General features: G+C 45.6%; 1 protein-coding gene across 6 annotated transcripts in view; it reads left to right on the forward strand.

Annotated features, from left to right (window-relative positions):
• Nucleotides 1–23,468, forward strand: part of PELI1 (pellino E3 ubiquitin protein ligase 1) — a 346,060-nt gene that overhangs the window by 251,493 nt on the left and 71,099 nt on the right. For 3 of the 6 annotated variants that reach the window (XM_086927608.1, XM_086927610.1, XM_086927609.1), the window contains one exon: nt 6,006–6,147. In XM_086927608.1, the coding sequence (XP_086783734.1) occupies nt 6,006–6,147 (142 nt within the window). The remainder of the gene's footprint in view (nt 1–6,005; nt 6,148–23,468) is intronic. The other 3 variants (XM_086927611.1, XM_086927613.1, XM_086927612.1) reach the window with 1 other exon arrangement.

Genomic DNA, 23,468 nt, shown 5'->3' on the forward strand with positions numbered 1-23,468 from the left:
GAGGTCATCCATACTGGTAGGCAAGATAGTTTAAGAGTGCTTGGAGAAGAGAGGCAGAAACATAGAATTTAAAACCTAGCACCATGGTTGGGGGATTCTCTTTATTAATAAGAATTGATTTCTACCCAAATGAACCTATTTTGCAACATTAGGAAAATGAAAAACTGGGGGAAATCATAACGGTCTAGTCAGCCCTATGCCTTGCAGTTTTCATGCAGCTCTTTGATAACAGTTACTTGCTCACTGTTCTGCATTCGGATTTTAACTCATAAAGAGCTAGCAACAATATGGTATCTCTGACAAAAGTAGTAACCCACTGACCAATTTACATTATGTTATATATGCACTTTGTGATCTGCAACTTCTTTGCAGCAGGCTTATTAACCCTATGTGCTACCTTACGATGAGTAAAAACTTCCTTTACACTTACACTTACAGATTATTACACAAACCTCCGATCTCTCTCTCTCTCTCTTTCCAGGAAGTACATTTATCACCCTGTTAATTTGCTATTTTCATTGTTGGCTGAAATATGCCGGATGCCAGGAATGCAGCAGAAGGTGCTTTTCCATAATATTGTCGCCCCCACTCGAATTCACCACCAGGTGGCACCGGTTGCGCCGCCCTAAAGGCCCTGGTGGTAGCAGCACAATACAAAGAAAAAAAAACACAACGCTCCTCTGCTGAAGGCTCCTCACTGGTTACCAGTCACAAGAAGTTTTCATCCAAGCTATTATGCATCACTCACGTAGTGAGATAAACAGTAAAGGTCCTACAAAATCATTGCAGACAATACTTCCAACCTAGAAACTTACATTGCAGGCTAGCACAGGGTATTCTAATAATTTCTGCATACAACCAATACTTTCTCCATACAGGCCTTCAAATTATTGGGAAATGCATTCCAGGCTAAAGTACGAGGCATTCAGACTCATCTAGAAATCAGAAGAATGGCAAAGAGTCAGTGCGAATACCGGCTCAACTCTATTGCTGGACAAACATCTTGCCTGAAGTCTTTTTTGAACAGAACATAATTAATAGAAAGGCCAACACGCCTACAAAGATAGTAGACTCTTTAATCTCCACCTGCTCAAACCCTGTGCAAGGGCTTTTAATTTGAATGTCGGCTACCACTGTGCTTTACTACTGTTAAGGCAGATGTAAAGCACGTGGCAGCTGATGTTTAAATCAAAGGTCCTCGCATGCTCAGAACAGCTTTCACAGTCATGTAAAGGCAAATATATAGTGCGGTGTAGTAATCAGTGACAGGCTTTCACTATTACTACACAGCGCTATATATTTGCCTTTACATGACTATGAAAGCTGTTCAGTGCAGGCAAACACATAGGATTTAACATTGCCTGGCACCGTGGTAACCGTCAGTGCCTGCAGGGAACTTTGATTTTAACTTCGGTTGCCACGCGCTTTATTCCTTAAATATAAAGCACAGTGGCAGCCGATGTTAAAATCAAAGTTACTTGCATGCACTGAGCCGCTTTCACTGACTACTACGCAAGGGAAATGAAAGTGTGGTAAAGTCAAGGAAAGCGGATTAGTGCAAACAGGAACATTGCATTTTAACACAGGCTGCCACTGAGATATCAGCTCAGTTCCTGAAAGGGGTTTTAATTTTAACGTTGCCTGCCACTGCGCTTTATTACAGAAGGCAGATCTGAAGCGCAGTGGCAGCAATGGTTAAAATGAAAGGGCTAATGCTCAGTCAGGGGCCCACTTACCTCACAGCTGCTCCGGGAGGCCTAAACGGAGAGTAAATGAGAAGCGAGGTGCCAGGTTGGAGAAGACAGGTGGCGCAGACTAAAAGGAAGAACGTCACATTCTTCAGCCCACCCCACCCCAGCTAAGCTCACTTCAGCCAATCAGAGCAGCTGGTTTGTGTGAGGGCGGGCAAGGGCTGATAGCTTTCAAAGAGAATGATGGGTTACAAAATAAAATGCCTAAATGACGTCTCAATAATAAGATAGCAGTGTGAGCTACTCCTAAAGGGTCGGCGAGCTACTGGTAGCTCGCGATCGACTGGTTGGAGACCCCTGTTTTAGAGGGTCCCTGATGGCCTCCAAAGAGTTGAGGGATGATGGCCTGGAATCATCTTAAGCTAAATGAAAGCAAAACAGACTCCCTAACCCGATACAAAGAGGTCCAGTATGGGATCTTTCTTCATGGCTGTAGTCATTGGGAGAGAAACATACCCTAATGTGAAGAACCTAAAGGTTCAGTTTGATGAGCAGCTTTTTCTGGCGGAGCAAGCAAATATTGCAGTAAAACTCTACATATTTCAGTTATGCGCCTTGAAGAGCATTGTACACCTCTTTCCTATACCATAAATAATTACAACTGAATTCTTTCAATAGTACTGCCTATTGCGGCTTTCCTGCAAACTCCAACGAAGAAAACAGTTTGTACAAAATGCAGCTGCAAGACTAATTTTCAACTTAAAAAGGTTTGATTCCACCCCATCTATATTACCCAAGCTGCACTGGTTGCCAGTTCAGCTGAGTTATCTTTAAAACACTCAGTTTAGTTCATAAGGCTATTCATAGCAGTGTTTAGAGCCCTATGTCGAGGAAGCTTGTGATGTATAAACTAAAATGTCACATTAGATCAGAAAAAGCATTTTTGGCCACCTGCCTAGATTCCATCGTTCTACTGTGTGGAAAAGCATTCTTAGTGGCGGCATCTGAGCTGTGGAACTGCTACCAAGAAATCTATATGGCGAATCTCTGGAAAAAATTCAGACAACATCTGAAGACATAACTTTTCCCAGCAGCTTTACAGATGTCCGTCTCTCTTAGTAAATCTGCTTTCCTAGAGGTGTATGAAGGGCCTCAATACCTTAGAGTGATTATTGCACTATATAAATAAAATGCACCCAGCCAGACCATCTACACTTAATTTAACAGAGGTTTTGGAAAGGTTCCAATGAAAGATGTAAAGAAGTTTGAAGGGTCTGAAATATAGCCGCTGTGAAGGTGGATTTGGTTCTACGTGCTAGATAAAGGAAGTTGATCTACATCTTTATGGATAGAAACGTTTTTGGTTTTTTTTAAATGTAAAGACTTTCACAGTTCTTGTGAAGGGATGTGAAGGCTCCCCTTCCAGCTGAGTTACCGCAGCCGCCGCACTGCCTTCGACCCAACCCAGTCCAGATGATGATCCCGATTAAAGTGGATCGACACGCCGTCTACCTTCCAGCGCGATCATAGTTGCGACACACAAAGTGGTCCACGAACAACACATTGAACATAAAATTGAAGCGAACTCTTGAAATTACCTGAAACAACAATACTTTCTAAAAGTGGCATTTTTAGACCTGCAGTGTAAAAACCAACTTCACTAAAAGATGTATTTTGAAATTGTGAGTCTATAGACATCAAACTCCCATTTTCTATCAACTTCCGATTAGGAGATACACTTGTAAGATGTTACAAGGCAGCTCCAGGGCTAACCTATGGGAGAAATAGGCCTTGCTGTAGTGAAAAACTAAATTAGCAGTATTTCACTACCAGGACATGTAAAACGCAACACGTTCTACCTTTTAAATGCACTGCACCCTGCCCATGGGGCTACCTTGGGGCTATCCTGGGGTTTGCCTTCCATGTAATAAAAGGGAAGGTTTGGGGCTGGCAAATGGGAGCCCTTGCCAGGTCAAAATGGCTGCACACAGACACTGTAGTGACAGGTCTGAGGCATGTTTTCAGGGCTACTCATTTGGATGGCACAATCAGTGCTGCAGGCCCACTAGTAGCATTTGACTTGCAGGCCCTGGGCACACCTGGTGCACTATACTAGGGCTATTCAGGGCTACTCATTTGGATGGCACAATCAGTGCTGCAGGCCCACTAGTAGCATTTGACTTGCAGGCCCTGGGCACACCTGGTGCACTATACTAGGGCTATTCAGGGCTACTCATTTGGATGGCACAATCAGTGCTGCAGGCCCACTAGTAGCATTTGACTTGCAGGCCCTGGGCACACCTGGTGCACTATACTAGGGACTTAATCGCAAATCAAATAGTCCAATCATGAGGGAAAACAATCCTCATTCTAGTTTAGACAGAGAGCACTTGTACTTTGGGCACTTTACCACTGCTGACCAGTGCTAGAGTCCTAAAGCTAGCAAAAACGAAATCCAGCACACAGTCACAAACAGGAGGTCAGAGGCAAGAAGACTGGGGAAACGACACTAAAAGATGCCAGGTTTAACAACCTTCCTTTGGAAACATCCACTACCTTTCAGTGGTCCAGAGTTGGAAAATGCAGTTTGGGTAGCATTTGAGGTGATACAACAAAAAAAAAGTGGCAGGCCTACGCTTTGCTATTTTTTAATCCAATGAGGCCCAGCTGGTTTGCTGCCACAAAGGAAAGGCATAAATTGCAAAAGCAAAAAAACAATTAATGCTGCAACTAGGTTACATCCTTTTTAAAGTTGAAAGAAAATGCTACGTCCATGAAATTAATTTCCATTTGTATCTTCTATAATCTTGGTAAAATAGTTTTACTCTACCTCTTGTAGGTGCTATGTCCAAAGGACTACATTGCAGTGATGAGAATATTGAGATGGGGTCGAGGTGCCAAACAGGCTCTTACCCTCCAAGGATTCTTACATTCTGCTGCATTCCTAGATGGCAAGTAACTGCACAGTTATGTCCCGTGCAAGAGAAGGAAAACCCGTTTTGGCATCTTTTTACATATGCATTAACATTTACATGGTAGTCTGTAGTCTATTGAACCCACCAAATTAAAATGTATTTTGGCTCACTCCGGAGTTGGCATTTTTCATACTTGTTGGTAATCCCCACTCCTAAATTCAGAAAGTGTCCACAATAGTAAAACAACAATATTTAAATCTCCATATTTTCAAAAGGCCGACAGTTCAGTCACTACATAAGTTGCTTTGAATACCTTGTATACGTGCTGGTAATTTGTACTGATGTTTCTGAAATTAAGCAAGTTGTCCAGTGGCAGAGCAAACACACCCTTCGTGCTCATGCCCCCAGTCTGTTCCTTTTGCTCCTCACTGAAGAGCCACCCTCAAACACAAGACATCTGAAGCCAACAAAACCAATTTAGAATTATCACCCTAATGACCCACCCTATTAGAACTATCCAAGCACTCGGAGGGCACCAAGGGCTCTGACTGAGCTGATCCCTGGGAAAGACTCTATGTACGGTTGACAGAGATTTCCCTTGGCTGTGAAATATACTCACAAGGGACTAGGGAAAGTTTGTTATTGGAATGTTTGAAACTACAGTGATGCATAGAATTAATCACTATAGAAGATTGTAATTCATTCTTGCCTGAAAATTAATAAAATAAAAAACTGACTATTGAAGGAGTGAATTGAAGTCTGTGGGAACATGTATTAAAGTTAGCTATCTTGATTCAGTCCAATTCCAAACAGTTTATTCAGTATGGTAGGATTGCTCTTGATATGAGCGTATAGTTTCAGTAGTGTTGGGAAGACCCTGACCCCTTAAGGAAATCCGCTGAAAACCTGGTTTTCTAGTTAGAAACCCTAACTTCTTGGCATTTTCAGTTGCTTACTGGTGAAATGCAAACGTTTATTTGTGAAGGCGTGCCTGTCTTGAAAAGTGGGATGGAGCAGAAAGGATTTACTTTAGAGAAAGTCGGTTCATTCAGTTCCTGCAAAGCCTCGTAGAATATGATTGAGATGTAAAACACTAGGCTGCAAGAAGCAGATTCACCCTCACTGCTCCTTACCCTTGATTTCTGAGATTCCACTTTAGCACATTATCAGTGTAGCCCTGCTTTGGGTGAAGCCAAGGGCCTTGTGTTTCTGCTGGGGTCTTCCATTGAGGAGCTCCAGTAAAGTGATATTATATGCATTGCTTTTCTTCTTTAAGCTGTAGAATGTTTAAGAATAACCAAGTATGAATGTTCCAGGGTTTCTTGTCTATCAGTAAATACTAAGCGACTGTGTGTATTTATACCTTAAGTATGTTAGAATTCTGTTTTAACTACCACAGGCTCTCCTGCAGGTACAATGGCTCATTGCCAAACGGAGACCGAGGACGAAGAAAAAGCAGGTTTGCGCTTTTAAAAAGGCTCAAAGCAAATGGGGTGAAGCCAAGCACTGTCCACATTGCCTGCACCCCTCAGGCAGCAAAGGTATGAATTACACTTTCTGTATGTGAGGTTTGCTATTATGTGAAACTGATTAAAATTTTCGGAGTTTTATTTTTAATGTCTAATGAGTGCGTTGTCTGGTTTTGTGAAACGTGTTTAGGAGTCCAATTTGTGCAAATACTTTTGAATATCTTGCATAATCGAGACCCAAACTGTTGATTGATTTTTTCAGAAGTGTTTTAAATTAATGGATTCATCATGTTGTATTCAAATGCTACCACACTCCTATTGCAGCCAAACATATTTTTTTGTGTGGGCTATGTGGCAGCTGGTACAGTTCTGAATTTCCATTTTCAGAAGTGGCATGTAAGGACCCTTTTATTTTTGTTTTAAAAAAATTATCTCCTCCTACCCTGAAACAATCTGCCAGCCTCTCTAGACAAGTCCCAGCATGGTTCTGTGAGTAGTAGGACTTACGAAATTGCTTCTTTTTGAAAGCAGGTCCCCAGTAAACATGACTTTTGTTGCTAGAAAGTGTAATGAGCACAATGGAACACGATCCTCTGTACTGTAAGAATTAATTACCAACGTTCTCCCTTTAAACATTAGATTGTCCAGCAATTCGCATTTAAGGTGTACTCCAGTAGGTGTTAGAGGGGTTGAAATATATATACTATGACACAAGTGATCACAATCCATAGACTAAATGTTCAATCTGTTAGTTTTGGAAAAAATAGACATTTTCGGGGAGGAACGTAGGACAGTCAAACATAAGAGTCAAAAAATAGACTTAGAACCTTCTTGAACTAAAGTACCTCACTAAATACACACATAAATGTATTTATTTTATTTTTATTTATAAAGTTTTATATAGCGAGAACATGATCCAGAGGGATATCCGAGCGCTTTACAATTGAAGGGAGAGGAGAGGTAACAGTTGCAGTACATTGCGTTGTAAAACACTGACATTCAAACAGGCAATATAGCCATTATAATGTAATGGGCACTATTAACTACAACAACCAGTGGACCAGAGGGAGGGGTCTTAAGCTGAACACTATGATAGCCTGCTCTCGTTTCGCAAATCCTGTGTGCAAGTCTGTGAGCTCAATTTGTTTGTGATCCAGTGGCTGAAAATCCATTAAAACAGGCCAAAAATTAAAGTGACCCTTAAAACTCACAAAATGAGCATGGACCCCAAACAACAACCAAAGTGATTTTTCGAGTGCCTGTGTTTGAATTTGAAAAGTAGATTTCTTTTTAACAGGACTACCAGAGGATCATTGTTTTTCTCCACACAGATGATACGGTACAGGGGCTAAGCAGCTTAGGGTTAAACTGGCCTTGCTGTCCTAGTTCACGAGTGTTGATGCTTAGGCTCAACACCTAAAGTTCTGTAGTAGGGGATCTCTGTGTATAGTCATAATCTAGTGAATAGTCCCGCTCATGTGCGGGGACCCCGTAGCAATCAAAAATAATCTCTTAAGCTGTCTTTTTTTTTTTTTGCAGTCCTGCATATACACTTAAGAGAGAATTTAAAGACAAATAATGCAGCCTATACCTGCTCGGCTACACTGTCCAGTACTTCAACTAGATATTCCACCAATACCATATTCAGCCCAGCCTGCCAAGTTTCCTTCATAGAGAAACTTCCCCTTTTACCTAGAAAGCTTCTGGAATGATAGAGAGGAAGGGGTGGACAAACAAGCCCATAGGCTGCCATTATGTGGCTCAAAAAGGGATACCGTGCCTTTAAGAATCTTTCTAGAACTCTCAGTATCCCAGAATGCACAGCAGGTCCCCTCCACTTTCAGTTCTTTTTTCCGGCTCCTGCTAGCAGGACCCTGGGGCATTGAGCTCTCCCTTTTTTAGGGCTCGTCCTTTCCTATTACGCAGTAATAGGAAACAAGCCCTAATGCAGTCAACCCATTTCTTAGTTCAGAGGATTTTGGGAAGTGCACGCCGCCTCGTGCACGAGCTTGCCTGAGCCTTCTGCCCATCAGCCTACCAGTTCTCCTCCCCTAATTATTCACTTCACTTGTGACTCCCCACATCAAAGCCTCAGCCTCACTCCCTTGCCATTTGCTTCCTATCCAGCCTGCCTCGAGAGCCACTTTCACGGCCCTGCATTTCTCTTCCCCCCCCCTCCTCCTCGTGTCCACATCAAAGCAATCACCCTCCCTCCCACAGGCTTCTGAAGCTTCCCCCGTACTTTCACTTTCACGGCCGGGTCTGGCATTTCTCTACCCCCCCCGCTTTATTTTTTTTGTATTAGGGCTCGTCCTATTAATTCCGCAAGGAATAATAGGACGAGAGTATTGTGAGTATACCCACAGCAATGCCAAGAGCTTGTGTAATAAACAACAATTCCAAGTTTGTTTGCGGAAAAAAGTAAGAGAACGTGTTGGAAGGTTGCCTTTGTCATTTGTTATGACCGCAAACTATTACTTATGTTGTGGAGGCCAAAAGGTAATAACCTGCATCATCATGATATCGCATCTTTCATCTCAGAATACGCACTGGCCCTCCAGCTTTTCTGCAAATTTAATGCTTCTGAGGCATTCATTCGCTTACAATAACCACTTTTAGAGTAAATAACGTCCAATTTCTGTCTTTGCTCTATCTGATCAGGTTATTTCATCTGGCCTCAACCTTTAGCAGGGTTTCAAACATGCTGTTTTCAGAAAGCAAAGTAGCGCAGCATACTAGTCTTTAATTGGGGTGCCTGCGCTCTTTGTACATTTTCTGAACTTCTTATGCTTGTACATTTTCTGAACTTCTTACGCTTGGATCATCAGGGTTACGTCTTGAAGTGCAGATTAATATGGGAAATCTACTAAAGTGCTTGCTGATAGCTGTGCAAAATTACAGCTGTTTGTGTGTTTGCCTTTGCATTGCATTTTCAGGGACATCCCGCTTAAGCAAACTATGCTTCTGTGAACCGGAAAAAAGGTGGGCCGTTTATATTATGATTTTATGCCTCGCAGCAAGCATTGGCAAACCCAATAAATAGGTTGTACCGTTTTTTGCCAATCCAGACCTATTAGCTTGTTAAAGTATGCATTTCAACGTGGTTTGCCCAGGACCACACAGTTTCAGTCGTGCGAGGGAGCTGCGATTAGAGCTGGGGGTTCAAGGTTAAGTTTCCCTAAATGAATCCATGCAGCGTTCCTCAGCTTGTATTGGTCCCAAGGGTATGAAAATATGTTAAAACCTACTTACATATATGGTGCCTGACAGGACTTTGTAACAGGATGTGCCTTCTGCTCCCCTGATTGCACTCGTTTTTTTCTTGCCTTCTGCTCCCCTGATTGCCCTCGTTTTCTTGCCTTCTGCTTCCCTGATTGTACTCATTTTTTTCTTTTTTTTTTTCTTGCCTTCGGCTCCCCCACTCCATCCATTCAACCCCCCACTCCATCCATTCAACCCCCCACTCCATCCATTCAACCCCCCACTCCATCCATCCATCCCCCCACTCCATCCATCCATCCCCCCACTCCATCCATCCATCCCCCCACTCCATCCATCCATCCCCCCACTCCATCCATCCATCCCCCCACTCCATCCATCCATCCCCCCACTCCATCCATCCATCCCCCCACTCCATCCATCCATCCATCATACTCCATCCATCCATCCATCCCCCCACTCTTCCATCCATCCCCCCACTCTTCCATCCATCCCCCCACTCATCCATCCATCCCCCCACTCCATCCATCCATCCGTCCCCCTCCATCCATCCATCCATCCGTCCCACTCCATCCATCCATCTCCATCCATCCCACTCCATCCATTTATCCCCCACTCCATCCATCCCCCCACTCCATCCATCCCCCACTCCATCCACCCATCCATCCATCCCCCCCACTCCATCCATCCCCCCCACTCCATCCATCCATCCCCCCACTCCATCCATCCATCCCCCACTCCATCCATCCCCCACTCCATCCATCCCCGCACTCCATCCATCCATCCATCCATCCATCCATCCATTCCCCTGACTCCATCCATCCCTCCCCGCCCCACACTCCATCCCTTTAAGCTATTGCCATTATAAATTACAATAACTTTTATTTAAGTAGTAAATATTGAAAAAAATACAACCCATTGTTATTTTTAATTTTAATACATCTAAGTCATGTAAATACAACACATATTGCATTACAAATGCTATAGGTGTCACGTTTGCAAAAGTTAACACTATTGGCATTGTAAATGACAAAGTTATTAATTTCGCTATTTTCAAAACAAAAACATAAATACTAAATTTGTCATTTACAATACTAATACCTCTAACTTTACCAATGCGAGCCCTATTGCATTGCAAATGCTTGTTAGGGTTTATTTCAATTTTTGTGTTTGAGTGTGTGTTCACTTGTGTTTTTGTGCCTTCTTTAATTACTGGTGTTTTCTGGTAATTCTGAGCCCTCATTTATCAAATATGCCTGCCTTATTTGATAAATGCCCTGAGTGCTCTAGGAAGTAGGCCAAGTCCGATCCACACAAGGTGTGTATCCCGTGTCTCCCTTCTGCACGTGTTCCTGAGGAGTGTGAGATCTGCTAGACTTTCTCCTCCAGGGCCCTGAAGGAAAGACAGAAGATCAGGCTCCAAGGACTTGAGCAAAGAAACCCAAACAGCAAGATCAAGGTGGGTCTGGGCGGGCTGGAACTGCTTTATCTGCTACCCAGAGAGAAGAAGGCCAGAAAACGCCACCGGTCTCCGTCGACATAGATAGCCTCGACGTTGGCGTCGAGAGGAATGACCACGGTCTGTTTCCCGTCTCCCCAGGGCTCTGGGTCGAAGTGGCGTTGACGTTAGACGTCAAGGGGACTGACCTTGAGATCTCAGTCGACGTCTAGTACAGATTCATTGTCGTCGTCGAGTCATCAATGTCGAGAGGTCACGACGGCGCCAGCGCTCGCAGTCGAGGCGACACCGCCGGTCGACGTCGATTCGACGTCGAAGAAGAGATTGTCAACGTCCAGAAGATCATAGACGTCGAGACATAAAGCTTCGAAGTCGCTGCGATCTTCGACCTCGAGAAGGAGAACTCCGACGACGAGACATAGATCATCGACGTAGAGACGCCGATCGTCTGTGTCGAGAAGGCGTTCATCGACGCCGAAGAGGCGCTCGGAGCCTAAGAGGAAGGCATCGTCCTCCAGGAGAAGTTCTGACGCCAGAAGCTCCACCAGATCATCGGGAGCACGGCGGCGACGTCGTTCACCGACAAGGTCAGGCGAGGAAGAAGAGGAGAGTGGAGTAATCTCCGGACTCTGTGTACTTTGTGGTATACTCGCCCCCTAAACCGAGGTCTCCTTCACCACCGCCTCCGTTGCCAAAGGATCTGCCCCCTCGGATTCCGACACCGCATCCTCCTCCTCCGCAGCCTCATGGGCTGCCACCGCCTCCGCCACTTCATGGGCGGCCGCCTGCTCCACAGAGGTCTGCCTCGTTGCCACACTTTCTGACTCCGCCTACAGGGCCTCCTTCCTCCAAGGCTCCCAGTCAGGCCTGCAGAACGACCAAGGCCGAGGAGGTCTCGATCCCGCTCCGGACAGAGAGGGAGATCCAGGAGTCGCAGTTGTTCTTCTACTAGATCTAGACAGCGCCACAGGAGGGGCAGGTCCAGGTCTCGTACGGATTCGTCCAGCGCCAGGGACAACTCACCTACCCTGTCTGAATCCCCTCAGACGAGGGTGTCGCCTGTGGACGACATTATCTCCTTCCAGGATGTGCTGCTGAGAGGGGTGAGCAAGCTGAGCATCACACTTACTGTGCCCACGCCGACAACCTCAGTCATCTTTGAGACCCTTCATAAGAAGCAATTGTCTTGCCCTCTGTTGACGTTGGTGCCGAAATTGGTGGAGCGCGCCATGGAGTTATTCCTCACTCCGGCGATTACGAAATCAGCCCCTCCAGGCTACAAAATAAGTACAGTGCTCCTGACTCTGACCCAGCATTTCTCAGGGTGGATCCAGCACTGGATTCGGTGATAGTGACGGCAGCGCGGAAACAACATGCCACCACCCCGTCATCTACAGTGCCTCCAGATAAGGAGAGCCGCTGAATGGATTCAGCAGGCAGGAAGGTCTGCGGGACGGCCGCCACCTCCATGAAGGCGGCGAGTGCCTCGGCGTTGTTGGGACGGTACGATCGGGCTCTGTGGGAGTCCCTCCAACAGTTCGCTGACCTCCTTCCCAAGGAGAAGAGGGAGGATTTCAAGGAGATCCTGAACAAAGGGCTGCTAGACACTGATCAGCGCAGCTGCGGATTAATCGCTCCTGGCAGCCCACGGGTACTGCCATGGAGTCAACCAGAGACGTCATGCCTGGCTGCGGCTTACGTCATTTGAAACCTGAGGCCCAGCAGAGGGTGGCCAACTTACCCTTTTCGGGCGAGACCCTCTTTGGAAAACACGCTGACGATGAAATGGCCCAGATGAAGGCAGAGGCTGAAACCCTGACGACTGTCGGGTTGGAGAAGCCCAAGGAACAAAAGAAGACCTATCGCCCGTTCCAGAGATGGTACGGGGTGCAGGGCAGGGGACGAGGCCAGCAAACTGGACAGCAACAACAGCAGCAGCTCCAGAGGAGGCCCTTTCAAAAACGTCAGAACGTCAATCTGCCACCGCGACCAAAGGCCCGGCCGGTCTAGACCCTGAACTGTTACTTCTCCTCACCGGAGTGGGTAACGGATGACGGGGAAGTGTCCAATACTACCTGGCGGAGTGGAGAAAAATTACTCCGGACAAGTGGGTGCTGAATATTGTTTGCAATGGATACAGTCTTCGGTTCATCAGCCCGCCTCCAGCAATTCCACCGGTTTGCTCGCAGTTTCAGCTGCGCGAGCTCCAGGCGGAGGCCGATACCCTGTTAAGAAAAAGGGCGATAGAAGACGTCCCTCTGTCTCAAAGGGGGAAGAGGTCTTTACTCGCGGTTCTTTCTAGTACCCAAGAAAGACCAGAACGAGTTCAGGCCCATTCTGGATTTGCGACAAGCAAACAAATGGATTCGCAGGGAAAAGTTTTGCATGCTGTCTTTGCACCAGATTTACCCTCAACTGCAAAGGGGAGACTGGCTGTGCGCAATAGACCTACAGGATGCATACTTCCATGGGCCCATTGCACAGAAACATCGGAAGTTCCTGCGATTTCAAGTCGGCGCCAATCACTATAAATACACAGTACTACCGTTCGGGCTGAAGTCTGCGCCCAGGACCTTTTCAAAATGTATGGCATTGGTAGCGGCACACCTGAGAAAGAACAGGGTGTTTGTCTACCCATACCTGGACGATTGGTTGATCAAGGCATCCTCCTTCTCGGAAGCTCAAGCACACTTCCAGAAGACGTCCGTTCTCGTGAACAAGCTGGGGTTGCACATCAACATGTCCAAGTCTGTCCCGACTCCGGTCCAGTGCCTACAGTACTTGGGAGCCTCCGTCAATACGCTTTCAGCAAGCGTGTCTCCTTCGGAGGAGAGACGGTTATCACTCCTTCGGAAGGCTCAGGCTCTTATGACTGTTCCATCTACAACAGTGAGGACGGTGTCTTCTCTACTGGGGTCGATGGCCTCTTGTATCTTCCTCACGCCACACGCACGTCTACACATGAGACTGCTGCAGGAGTTTCTGGAGGATCAGTGGGACCAGAGGCGAGGGAACTGGGACGATAAGATAAGACTGTCTCTGCATGCTCTACAGTCTCTGAAATGGTGGTGTTCAGAGGAGAACCTCCTCAAAGGGGTTCCCTTCCACAAGGACATTCACACTCAGACCATCGTGACGGATGCTTCTCTCCAGGGCTGGGGAGCGCAGTCCGGAGAGTTACAGATACAAGGCCAGTGGTCCCAGACGGAGTCCACGTATCATATCAATTTCCTGGAACTCAGAGCTGTTCACTTGGCACTGAAGGCCTTTCATCCGTCTTTTCAGACCAACTCTTTGCTTGTACAGACGACCACGATGTATTACCTAAACCAGCAGGGGGGTTCGAGATCGCGCACACTGTCGCAGGAGGCGCAGGCGATCTGGCACTGGCTGCTAGCCAGAGGACTGACGATAACGGCTACCCATCTGCCAGGTGTACAAAATGTTCAGGCGGACGCACTGAGCAGACTGATTCAGGAAAACCACGAATGGGTCATAAACGACGAAGTACTCTGAGACGTCTTTGCCTGGTGGGGCACTCCAGACGTGGATCTGTTCGCCACCGCCGAAAACCGCAAATGCCGAGAATTCGCATCCAGGTATTATCAGCAGGGGACGTTGGGGAATGCGCTATGGATCAACTGGTCGAACAGCTTTTTGTACGCCTTACCACCAATTCCCCTGATTCCGGCGGTGCTCATCACGCTGTCCCAATCCAAGGCACGGATGATCCTAATTGCCCCGGAATGGCCCAGAAAGTGGTGGTTCACGGATCTGCTTCACCGGTCTCTTCTTCCACACATACGGCTGCCGTGCCGGCCGGACCTTCTTATGAAGTTCGGGGGGCAGATGGTACACCCCAAACTCTCGTCTTTTAGTTTGGCGGCATGGCTCCTGAGATAGTGCAATATGGCCATTTGAATCTTCCCGCAGATTGTATGGACATACTGAAGGAGGCTAAGAGACCTTCCACTAGGACTTCCTATGCTTACAAGTGGAAGAGATTCTGCATCTGGTGCAAGTCCAAGAACTATGATCCGACGACATGTAAGGAAGATGTCATCCTTCCATACCTTTTGCATTTGGCGCAGTCGGGCCTTAATTTTCAATCCATTAAGGTCCATCTAGCTGCTCTGACTGCCTACAGGAAATGCCCTTCACAGACTTCCTTTTTCCAGATTCGTGATAAAGGATTTTTTGGAAGGCTTGAAGAAAGTGTTTCCTCCTGTTCGTCTTCCTTCGCCTTCATGGGAATTGAATGTGGTGCTGTCCAGATTGATGAAGGAGCCTTTTGAACCTATTCGTAAGGCTTCGCTACAGCACCTGTCCTGGAAGGCGGTGTTCCTCGTGGCCATTACATCGGCCCGCAGGGTGAGTGAAATTCAGGCATTGTGTTGCCAGGAACCTTACACTGTTTTTTATGCTGCTAAAGTTGTGATGCGTACTCACCCTAAATTTCTTCCTAAGGTTATTTCTGATTTCCATGTTAATCAGACTATAACTTTGCCTACATTTTTTCAGAATCCCTCCACTCCAGCGGAAAGAGCTCTTCATTCCCTGGATGTCCAGAGGGTGTTGAAATTCTATTTGGATTAAAAACCAAGGATATTCGTATGTCAGACCAATTGTTTATCAACTATGGGTCAGTCAGGACTGGTCTTGATACCTCTAAACAGTCCATCTCTAGGTGAATTGTGTCCTGTATCCAGTTTTGTTACCAGAAGGCTAACAAAACCTTAGGGGGTAAGCCTAAGGCTCATTCCACCAGGGGCAAAGCGGCTACGACAGCTTTGCTCCGTAATGTTCCCATTGCAGAGATCTGCAGGGCTGCCACTTGGGAGTCGGTCCATACCTTTGCTAAGCATTACTGTCTGGACTCTGATGCCAGGGCAGATGCTCAGGTTGGGCAGGCTTCGCTTCGAAATCTGTTCGCACAGTAGTGGTGTTGTTTAACTTTTTCTCCACCACCGCTTTGGTGTTGGGGATGGGCTTGCCATTCTATTCACTAGATTGACTATACACAGAGATCCCCCTACTACAGAAGGAGTAGTTTCTTACCTGTAACTCCAGTTCTGTAGTAGGGGTATCTCTGTTATAGTCGTAAGCGCCCGCCCTCCTCCCCATTGGAGAAAGATGTTCATGTACTGAATGCTACAGGTCTAGCTTTATACGCCTCCAAAAAGAACTGAAAGTGGAGGACACCTGCTGTGCATTCTGGGATACTGAGAGTTCTAGAAAGTTTTCTTAAAGGCACAGTATCCCTTTTTGAGCCACATAATGGCAGCCTATGGGGCTTGTCTGACCACCCCTTCCTCTCTATCATTCCAGAGGTTTCTTGGTAAAAGGGGAAGTTTCTCTAAGGAAACTTGGCAGGCTTTGCTGAATATGGTATTGGTGGAATATCTAGTTGAAGTACTGGACAGTGTAGCCTAGCAGGTATAGGCTGCATTATTTGTCTTTAAATTCTCTCTTAAGTGTCTATGCAGGACTGCACAAAAAGACAGCTTAAGAGATTATTTTTGATTGCTCCGGGGTCCCCGCACATTAGCGGGACTATTCACTAGATTATGACTATACACAGAGATCCCCTACTACAGAACTGGAGTTACAGGTAAGAAACTACTCCTTCTTCCCACTAGATTATTAATATTTTTGATTCTGTATTTTAAACCTGTCTGGTTGTGGCCAAGACTTTCAGTTGATGGGAGTACCCATAGTACATAGGTCACTATTTGGGATTGGGCAAATGGGATATAGGGATACGGTGCACTTCTGTCTTCAAATGACCTTTCCAGAATTTTAGAGACAAATGGTCTCAAAGTCCTGGTATCATGAAGAATGGCCACATCCAACAGGACCGTATTCTACATCGTATATTTAAGAGCAAAAAAACTTACCATTCATCTAGGACTGGAGGTTGCCAAATATAGACTCCCACAAAGTTTATGGTGGTACCTGGGATGTTGGAATGATGCAGACTTCCCAGAACTCCCAAAATGCTCATATACAAGACTTAAACTTCTTGGTCACACAGATGCTCTTGAGTCAATTCTAGCCAAGGTGTTTTGCTACGATTTTATGGCTCCCAAGTGGTTCACTCCCTCGAAATTACCTTCACTGAGACTTCAGTCAAATGCACCTTGCTCTTCTTCCTCCATAGGAGGGCACGCTCCTTTGTGCATACTTAGCACTGCAGCTTCTTCTTCTTCCAAGTCCGGCTGCAGCAGCAGGGCTTCTTTAGAGTCCTAGGTCTATTTTTGCCAGTAGAGACAGTGCAACTTCCACTGTCCTCATTCAGGAAAATGACTGAATTGGTGCAGAGTCTGTTTCCGAAGTTGAGATGAAGGGTACCACAGATTAAATGAGACCAGTATTTAAACTGCTTTGGGAGGCCCTGATGGAAAGCCAGGGCAAACCAGATTATTAGCTTAGTTCTTAATAAAGATCCTGTCCACATGGAGTACATCTTTCCTGGCTTTCTGGGAAGGCAGTGTAAGAGTGGGTGACAACCAATTAAGTTATGTTGATTCCCTTTTGATCAAAACCAGACTCTTTCGGGCAAGTTTCCCCCACACCACAGCACAACAGTAAGAATAACAAAACCATGAAGGAAGGAGAACTCTAGGACTGTGCCTATATATATATATTCCAAAACCCACCCGAGGCCCATACTGGGCCTCTAGGACACAGACCCTGGAACAGCAGCAGATATGTTGACACCACAAAGAACAGACACAGCCCAAACAGGAACTACTGTTAAAAACAACTTGCAATGTCTGCAGCCAACGCTAGATGATAGTGTGTAAAATGCAGGATTCTGCAGTAGCTCCATCTGCTCCAATCCAATAATTATAAATACTTAACTTTTTACAGCACCAATCTTTTCTGGATTCTCATGCTGTGCATTATTCTTCCGTCTACTGATTGACTCCAGAACGATCTCCTTTTGACCCTAGTCCTCTTTTGAATTTATTTATTTTGTTGTTCGTTTGTTCTAAGCTTCTACTTCTTGATGTCATGTCCTTCCGTGAATGAAGTCTGACATATGACCCAGAAGCACTTTGACTTGGTTGCCATCAACAGACTGTTTTTTCATTGTTTATCTGAGAAGCACAGTCTATAGCACTAGTGCTACTAGTGTAAGAAAACAATATTTTACATTGAAAGATCTAAGAGGTTTTTTTATCGGATTACTGACTGGCCTCAAAGCAGGAAAACACTGAGAAACCGAATAACCATGAGATTTTTCAAGAACAGCAAAAACCGCCACATGGGTCAGAGAATGATCAAGGGATACAGACAACACCCTTTTTCGATGTTCCCACTGCCCACCCCGACCCCACTGTCACCACATTTCACACAGCAGGACAGTCATGACATTTGCAACATTTGCCTCTTGACAGATCACAAGTTAAGAGGGGTGTGCTGAAGGACTCAGACTCCAACATAAGCTGGGTAACACACCAACAGTGCACCAACCAGAGAGCAGAGCCGAAACATTCAGACACTAAAGCATGCAAAATCAGCCTTGACGCCTAAAACTTCATCAAAGGCGGGTAGAAGCTGGAAGAGCTGCACTGGTGCAAGCATAAGTACACTGGAGGAGACAGGCCCTCTGAACTGTCCTCTACACCAAAAGGTGATTGATAAAGAGCAACGGAGAGGGATAAATAGCCTCGCAAATGGGAGTGTTCAACGCAGAAAAGAAAGCCTGATACAGTTAATAATGACCAAAAAACTCTCAACGCTGAAAGAAAGAAGTGACGCCTCAAGGCCAAAATGGAGGCCCTAATGAAGAGAAGGAGGGAGTTTGATTATTCCCTGAAACCTTACCAAATTGCTCTGAAAGCATTGAAAGAGGGGGTCAGCGAACACGGCCTTACAAAGTTAGATCCTCTTGCTACACCAGAACGTCAGAAAGAGGTTAAGGTGGAATTCCTATAGTACGAAGACAAAACAGAGGATGGCTTAGTGGAGCACGAACGCTCCCAGAGATGAGAAACCTACAGGTGTGGAGGAGTGTGGCTCACTGATTAGAGCGGTAGACCCTGATGCAGAGGTCTGGCCTGGGACCAGGGTTCAATTCCCGACGCGGCAGGGTCCTGAGCCCAAAAATGTCCACGGACTCGATAATTCTCGCCTCGGTGCCTACTCTAATCATGGGGCCCCACGCTGCAAATCTGGGCAATAGCTTGCTTAATCTCCACTACGGCGGCCCACCCGCTGCGGGATGCCTGGCTTTCACCTTGGGGATGCCCAGTAGGGGTTATCTCACAGGGAAAAAGCCAGGACGGGTTCCCAAGGCAAGCGCCTTGATGCCTTCGGGTGATACGTGCGCTATATAAGTCGCAATACATTTACATTTACAGGTGACTGACAGGCACTCTACCCAACACATTCTTCTCTCCCCTGACTATATTTGAGTCTACAATACTATAATAAAGAGGGCAACAGATACTTGTGGAGCAATTGCAAACCACAGTGCACTGCCAAACAGATATGCTCCTCCAAAATTCCCCCAGCAATTGGACAAAATTGAGAAACTCCTGCTACATCTGCCAGAGAAAGATAAGAGGGCAAAGACAGTGATTCAAGCCCGCAAGAACATTGCCAACACCTGCCTAAAGCCCTCACTTGTGTACCCAGAACTCTGAGGAGACGCACCTGGCTGGGTCTGGTTTTAAACCAGCAGTACAAGCATCCGATCAAAAAGCCCTTTGGCTGGAGATCCTGTTCTGCAGAATGGTTGGCGATGCGTTGGAGCACATGAAAATGAAAGATGAGACTGTCAAAGCAATGGGGGCTTTACAATACGAATGGCTTTTTTACAGAGGAATTAACCCCAGGAGAACAACACCCACACGGGGGGGGGAGGCAGCGTTCATTTAACTTCACACGCCTCCTTCACTCTGCTTAGTGGTCAACCAACAAGTGCAATGTCACAATGGCAGTATAGGTCACCACCACAACTCTCCTTCCGAGGGAGGGCCAGATGAAGGGGGACTGCCCGATAGTGTCAGGACCCTCTAACAAGTGACTTAACAGAGTCCCATATATTCAGTTGACAAGTAGGATGAAGAAGTAGATTCTGCAGTGGATAAGTGTGGTAGGTGGGTTATTGCTAAAACTAAATTGCTGGGTAATCTAGTAACTTTGGTGGGATACTATGGTACGAATTGTTACAAACCAGAACCACTAAAAGCAGTTTTTACCAATATGCTGGATTTCCCAGAACCTATAATTATGGCTGGGGATTTTAATATAGTACTGGATTTAAAACTGGATAAATCTAAAAACAGTAGAGCTGTGGCCGCCCCAAATCACGTATATATCTTCAGACGACGATGAAGCATACTGGGCTCTGTCATTTCTGGAGAGATGGGACTGGCCTCACGCTAGGCGCTTCTTATCATAATCAATTTTAGATCCATGTCTGTAGTTCTTATTATTTCTTGGTTAGCTTAAACCTGAGAGAGGCAATCCTGGATATCGGTTATTTGAATGCCCACCTGTCTGATCACTCTGGGGTCACTATGGAATTGGAATTAAAAAGTAGGCATTCAGGGAGAAATTGGACTTTTCTCTCCACCATAGACTAAATGAGTTATCTGCGCAGGGAGACAGAAGAATTCCTAAATTAAAATAAATAATAAAAAAAGGCCTTCCCAGTAAGACACCATTCAGCCACTGACAGAGCAAGCTTACCTCTACCAGAAGGGTCAGCTTCTGACAGAGCAGTAGGAAAAATTATGGGCCTGATGGCACTTTGTTTTCCTCTTATTCACCATGCAACACGCCACATAAAACCACTTCAAGAGTACTACAGAAGCAATGGTCAAAGGCAATCTGGATTTGGGAGGATCTAGTGGTTATCACAGAGTACACAAGGAAATATTGCAGTGGATTGCAGATATTACAGTGAGCCGGCCCTTAAAACTACTAACGATCTCTGTAACAATCAAAACACATGCACCCCAAGAGGGGTGAGAGTCCTCATAGGGAAACCAACCATCAGGGCCCATGAAGCCTAGAGGAGGCGGTAACGCATCTGTGTCTTAGCTCTCAATATTGTCTTAGTCCTCAAGACATTCCAGACACAGGGTGGGGAAATAACAGTCCAAATTCAAATAGACAACATGGCCACTATGTAAAAAAAAACTGGGGAACTAATTTAACATGCTTTCTAGATTAGCACAGGACCTATGGAAGTGGGCAGTCTATTAAAGGATGGCACTTATGGCGATACACCTACTTGTGGTACAAAACACAGAGACAGACAGGCGGTTTGCACAGGTGGAGAACATCTTTTGGACTAAAGATAGACTTATTTGCAACTCAGGAGAACGCAAAGTGCTGAAGCTTCAAATCCGAGTAGCCACAGCACTTATCTAGAGGGAATGCCCTATCGATGCACTGGTAAAGGAAATTTGCATATGCTTCTCCCCCAATATTGTTAATGCCACTGGCGATACAGAAGTAAGCGCAAGCTAAGACTGACCTGATCTTGATGGCAGCCTAGTGTGCCGGAAAAACATGGTTTTCTGGCTTGGTGGAAATGGCACAAGGCTGAGTCCTGAGATTGACAAGTGGACCTAAATGTGTTTGGCAGTACAAGGGAAGGGATAGGTATTCTATTCAGCATCAGCCACCTTGAGCCTAGCAGCATGGTATTCAAGGACATTGAGTTTGCCCACTTAAAGCTGCTGCCAGAGCGATTTAAATACTTGAAGCCAGAAGGCCAACTACAAGAAAGTGTTACATAACGAAGTGGTACAGATTCATACATTGGTGCAACAGGAAAGGAATTGATAAGGGATGGATGCAGGATACTGCAGTAGTCTGGAACCTTGCATATCCACTACAGTCTTCTATGCTTCACTGAAGGTACACTTAGCAGCCTCAGTGGCATATACAAGGAGAGTAACAGAGACCAGTTTCTTCACCACACCAGTTATGGAAAGGTTCCTGGATGGAGCAAAGAGAATTGCAACCCTCCCAGGGTCAGCTGCAACAAACACGAGGAACTGTAAATGGGTGTTCACACAACTCATGAAGCCCCCCCTTTGAACCCTTGCATAATGTAGAACTCTGACATCTAACCATTAAGACAACTTTCCTAATTGCAATCACTTCTCTACAAAGAGTTAGTGCATTGCTGGCTCTTACTACGTAGAAGACTTACCTATAGATATAAAAGGTCAATGCGATAATGAGAACAAATCTACAATTTATCCCTAAAATGGCATCACACTTCCATATAAACCAAGGTATACGTTTGCCCGTGTTCTTCTAGCAGCCCAAAACACCGGCGGAAAGGGCCTGCATACATGGGATTTTAGAAGAGATGTTCTGTATTACAGGGGAAAAAAACACTACCTGTCCTTTTATCTCTTTCTCCAAGGCAAGCAACGGCTCCCTAGTAACTAAAGGAACTAATGCAGGATGGGTATGACAGACAATCCAAATGTGTTACAAATCTGGAGGAGTTTCATTGGGAGAAAAGCCAAGGGTACACTCAACAAGGAAAAAAAGGGACCAACAGTCTCCTTCATCGCTAACGTATCTTCAAGTGACATCTGCATGTCTGCCTCATGGACTTCTGTGTACACCTTCAGAAAGCATTATGGCTTGAACATACATGTTAATAAGGAGACTCGGGTGAACAAAGTATTAAAAAGTCGGTTTGCATACCCAGCCTCCCAACTGAAGAGGATACCACTAAAACATCAATTCACAGCATGTGAATCCAGAGCAGTTTCACTGTGCAAACCGAAATGTTTTGTTGTCTGTAGAAGTAGTTTTGCAGCATGAAGTTTTCTGGATTCACATTCGACCTTCCCACCTCCTCGAAATGAGGTGAATTTGCAAATGTGAAAGTTTAAGTTGTAAAGATAAGAAGATGCAACCGGACATACCAGAAGATTGCCCCAGAAGAAAAAAGAATCTGAAGATGGTGAAGCACATCAGAGGGTTTCCAGTGCATGCGTCTGTCATTTGTACTGCACACTGGGTTCGGAGGAGAAACGACCCCAGTTAGGTGATTGTTTTTTCTTTCTGTGAGGTGGGTGGGTTTGAAGGCTGCCACCACACTTGTCGTGCAGGTAAAGGGGCCTGAATCCCTTACTACAGTCGGCTGCCCTCCACCATTGGCCTTCTTTTGGCCCGTTATGAAGGAGTAGTTGCCACCTTTTAGCTATGGATAAGACTACACATTTGGTCACACCCATTGCCAGTATAGCTAGGGGCTATAACATTCCTCAACAATGTTCTGATGCTGTCGGACCAGAGAGTCTGTAGGTGAAAAAACATGTCAGCCTAGACAAATTCCAACAGAACATATGGCATAGCTTCACCAACTTTGGACAGATATTAGTCTACCACAGCAGTAGCGAGGCAATTCAGCCCTCAAGACATTTACACATGAAACTTTAGTGCCAAGCAGCGCTTTCTTTCACAGTATCCTTTTCAATGTTGTCATGTAAGTGGTAATCTACACCTTTTTGAGACCCCAGGATAGAAGGGGCAGGCTATGTACTCTCACTCAAGGCGTTTTACCTTCATAGATAAGTGGAACAACTGTAAAGACAGGTAAAAACGGGGCATGTTTGAGTGTTTAGAAGAGCATTGTAATGTAAAATTAACTTGTAAAGCCCTCTGTTGCCTATAAAGGTGTACTGCCACTAAGGATTACCTGGAGATTAGCTGTTCGAAGAGT

Source organism: Lissotriton vulgaris, chromosome 6 (assembly GCF_964263255.1).
Source record: "Lissotriton vulgaris chromosome 6, aLisVul1.2, whole genome shotgun sequence".
In the NCBI taxonomy this organism is placed as follows: Eukaryota; Metazoa; Chordata; class Amphibia; order Caudata; family Salamandridae; genus Lissotriton; species Lissotriton vulgaris.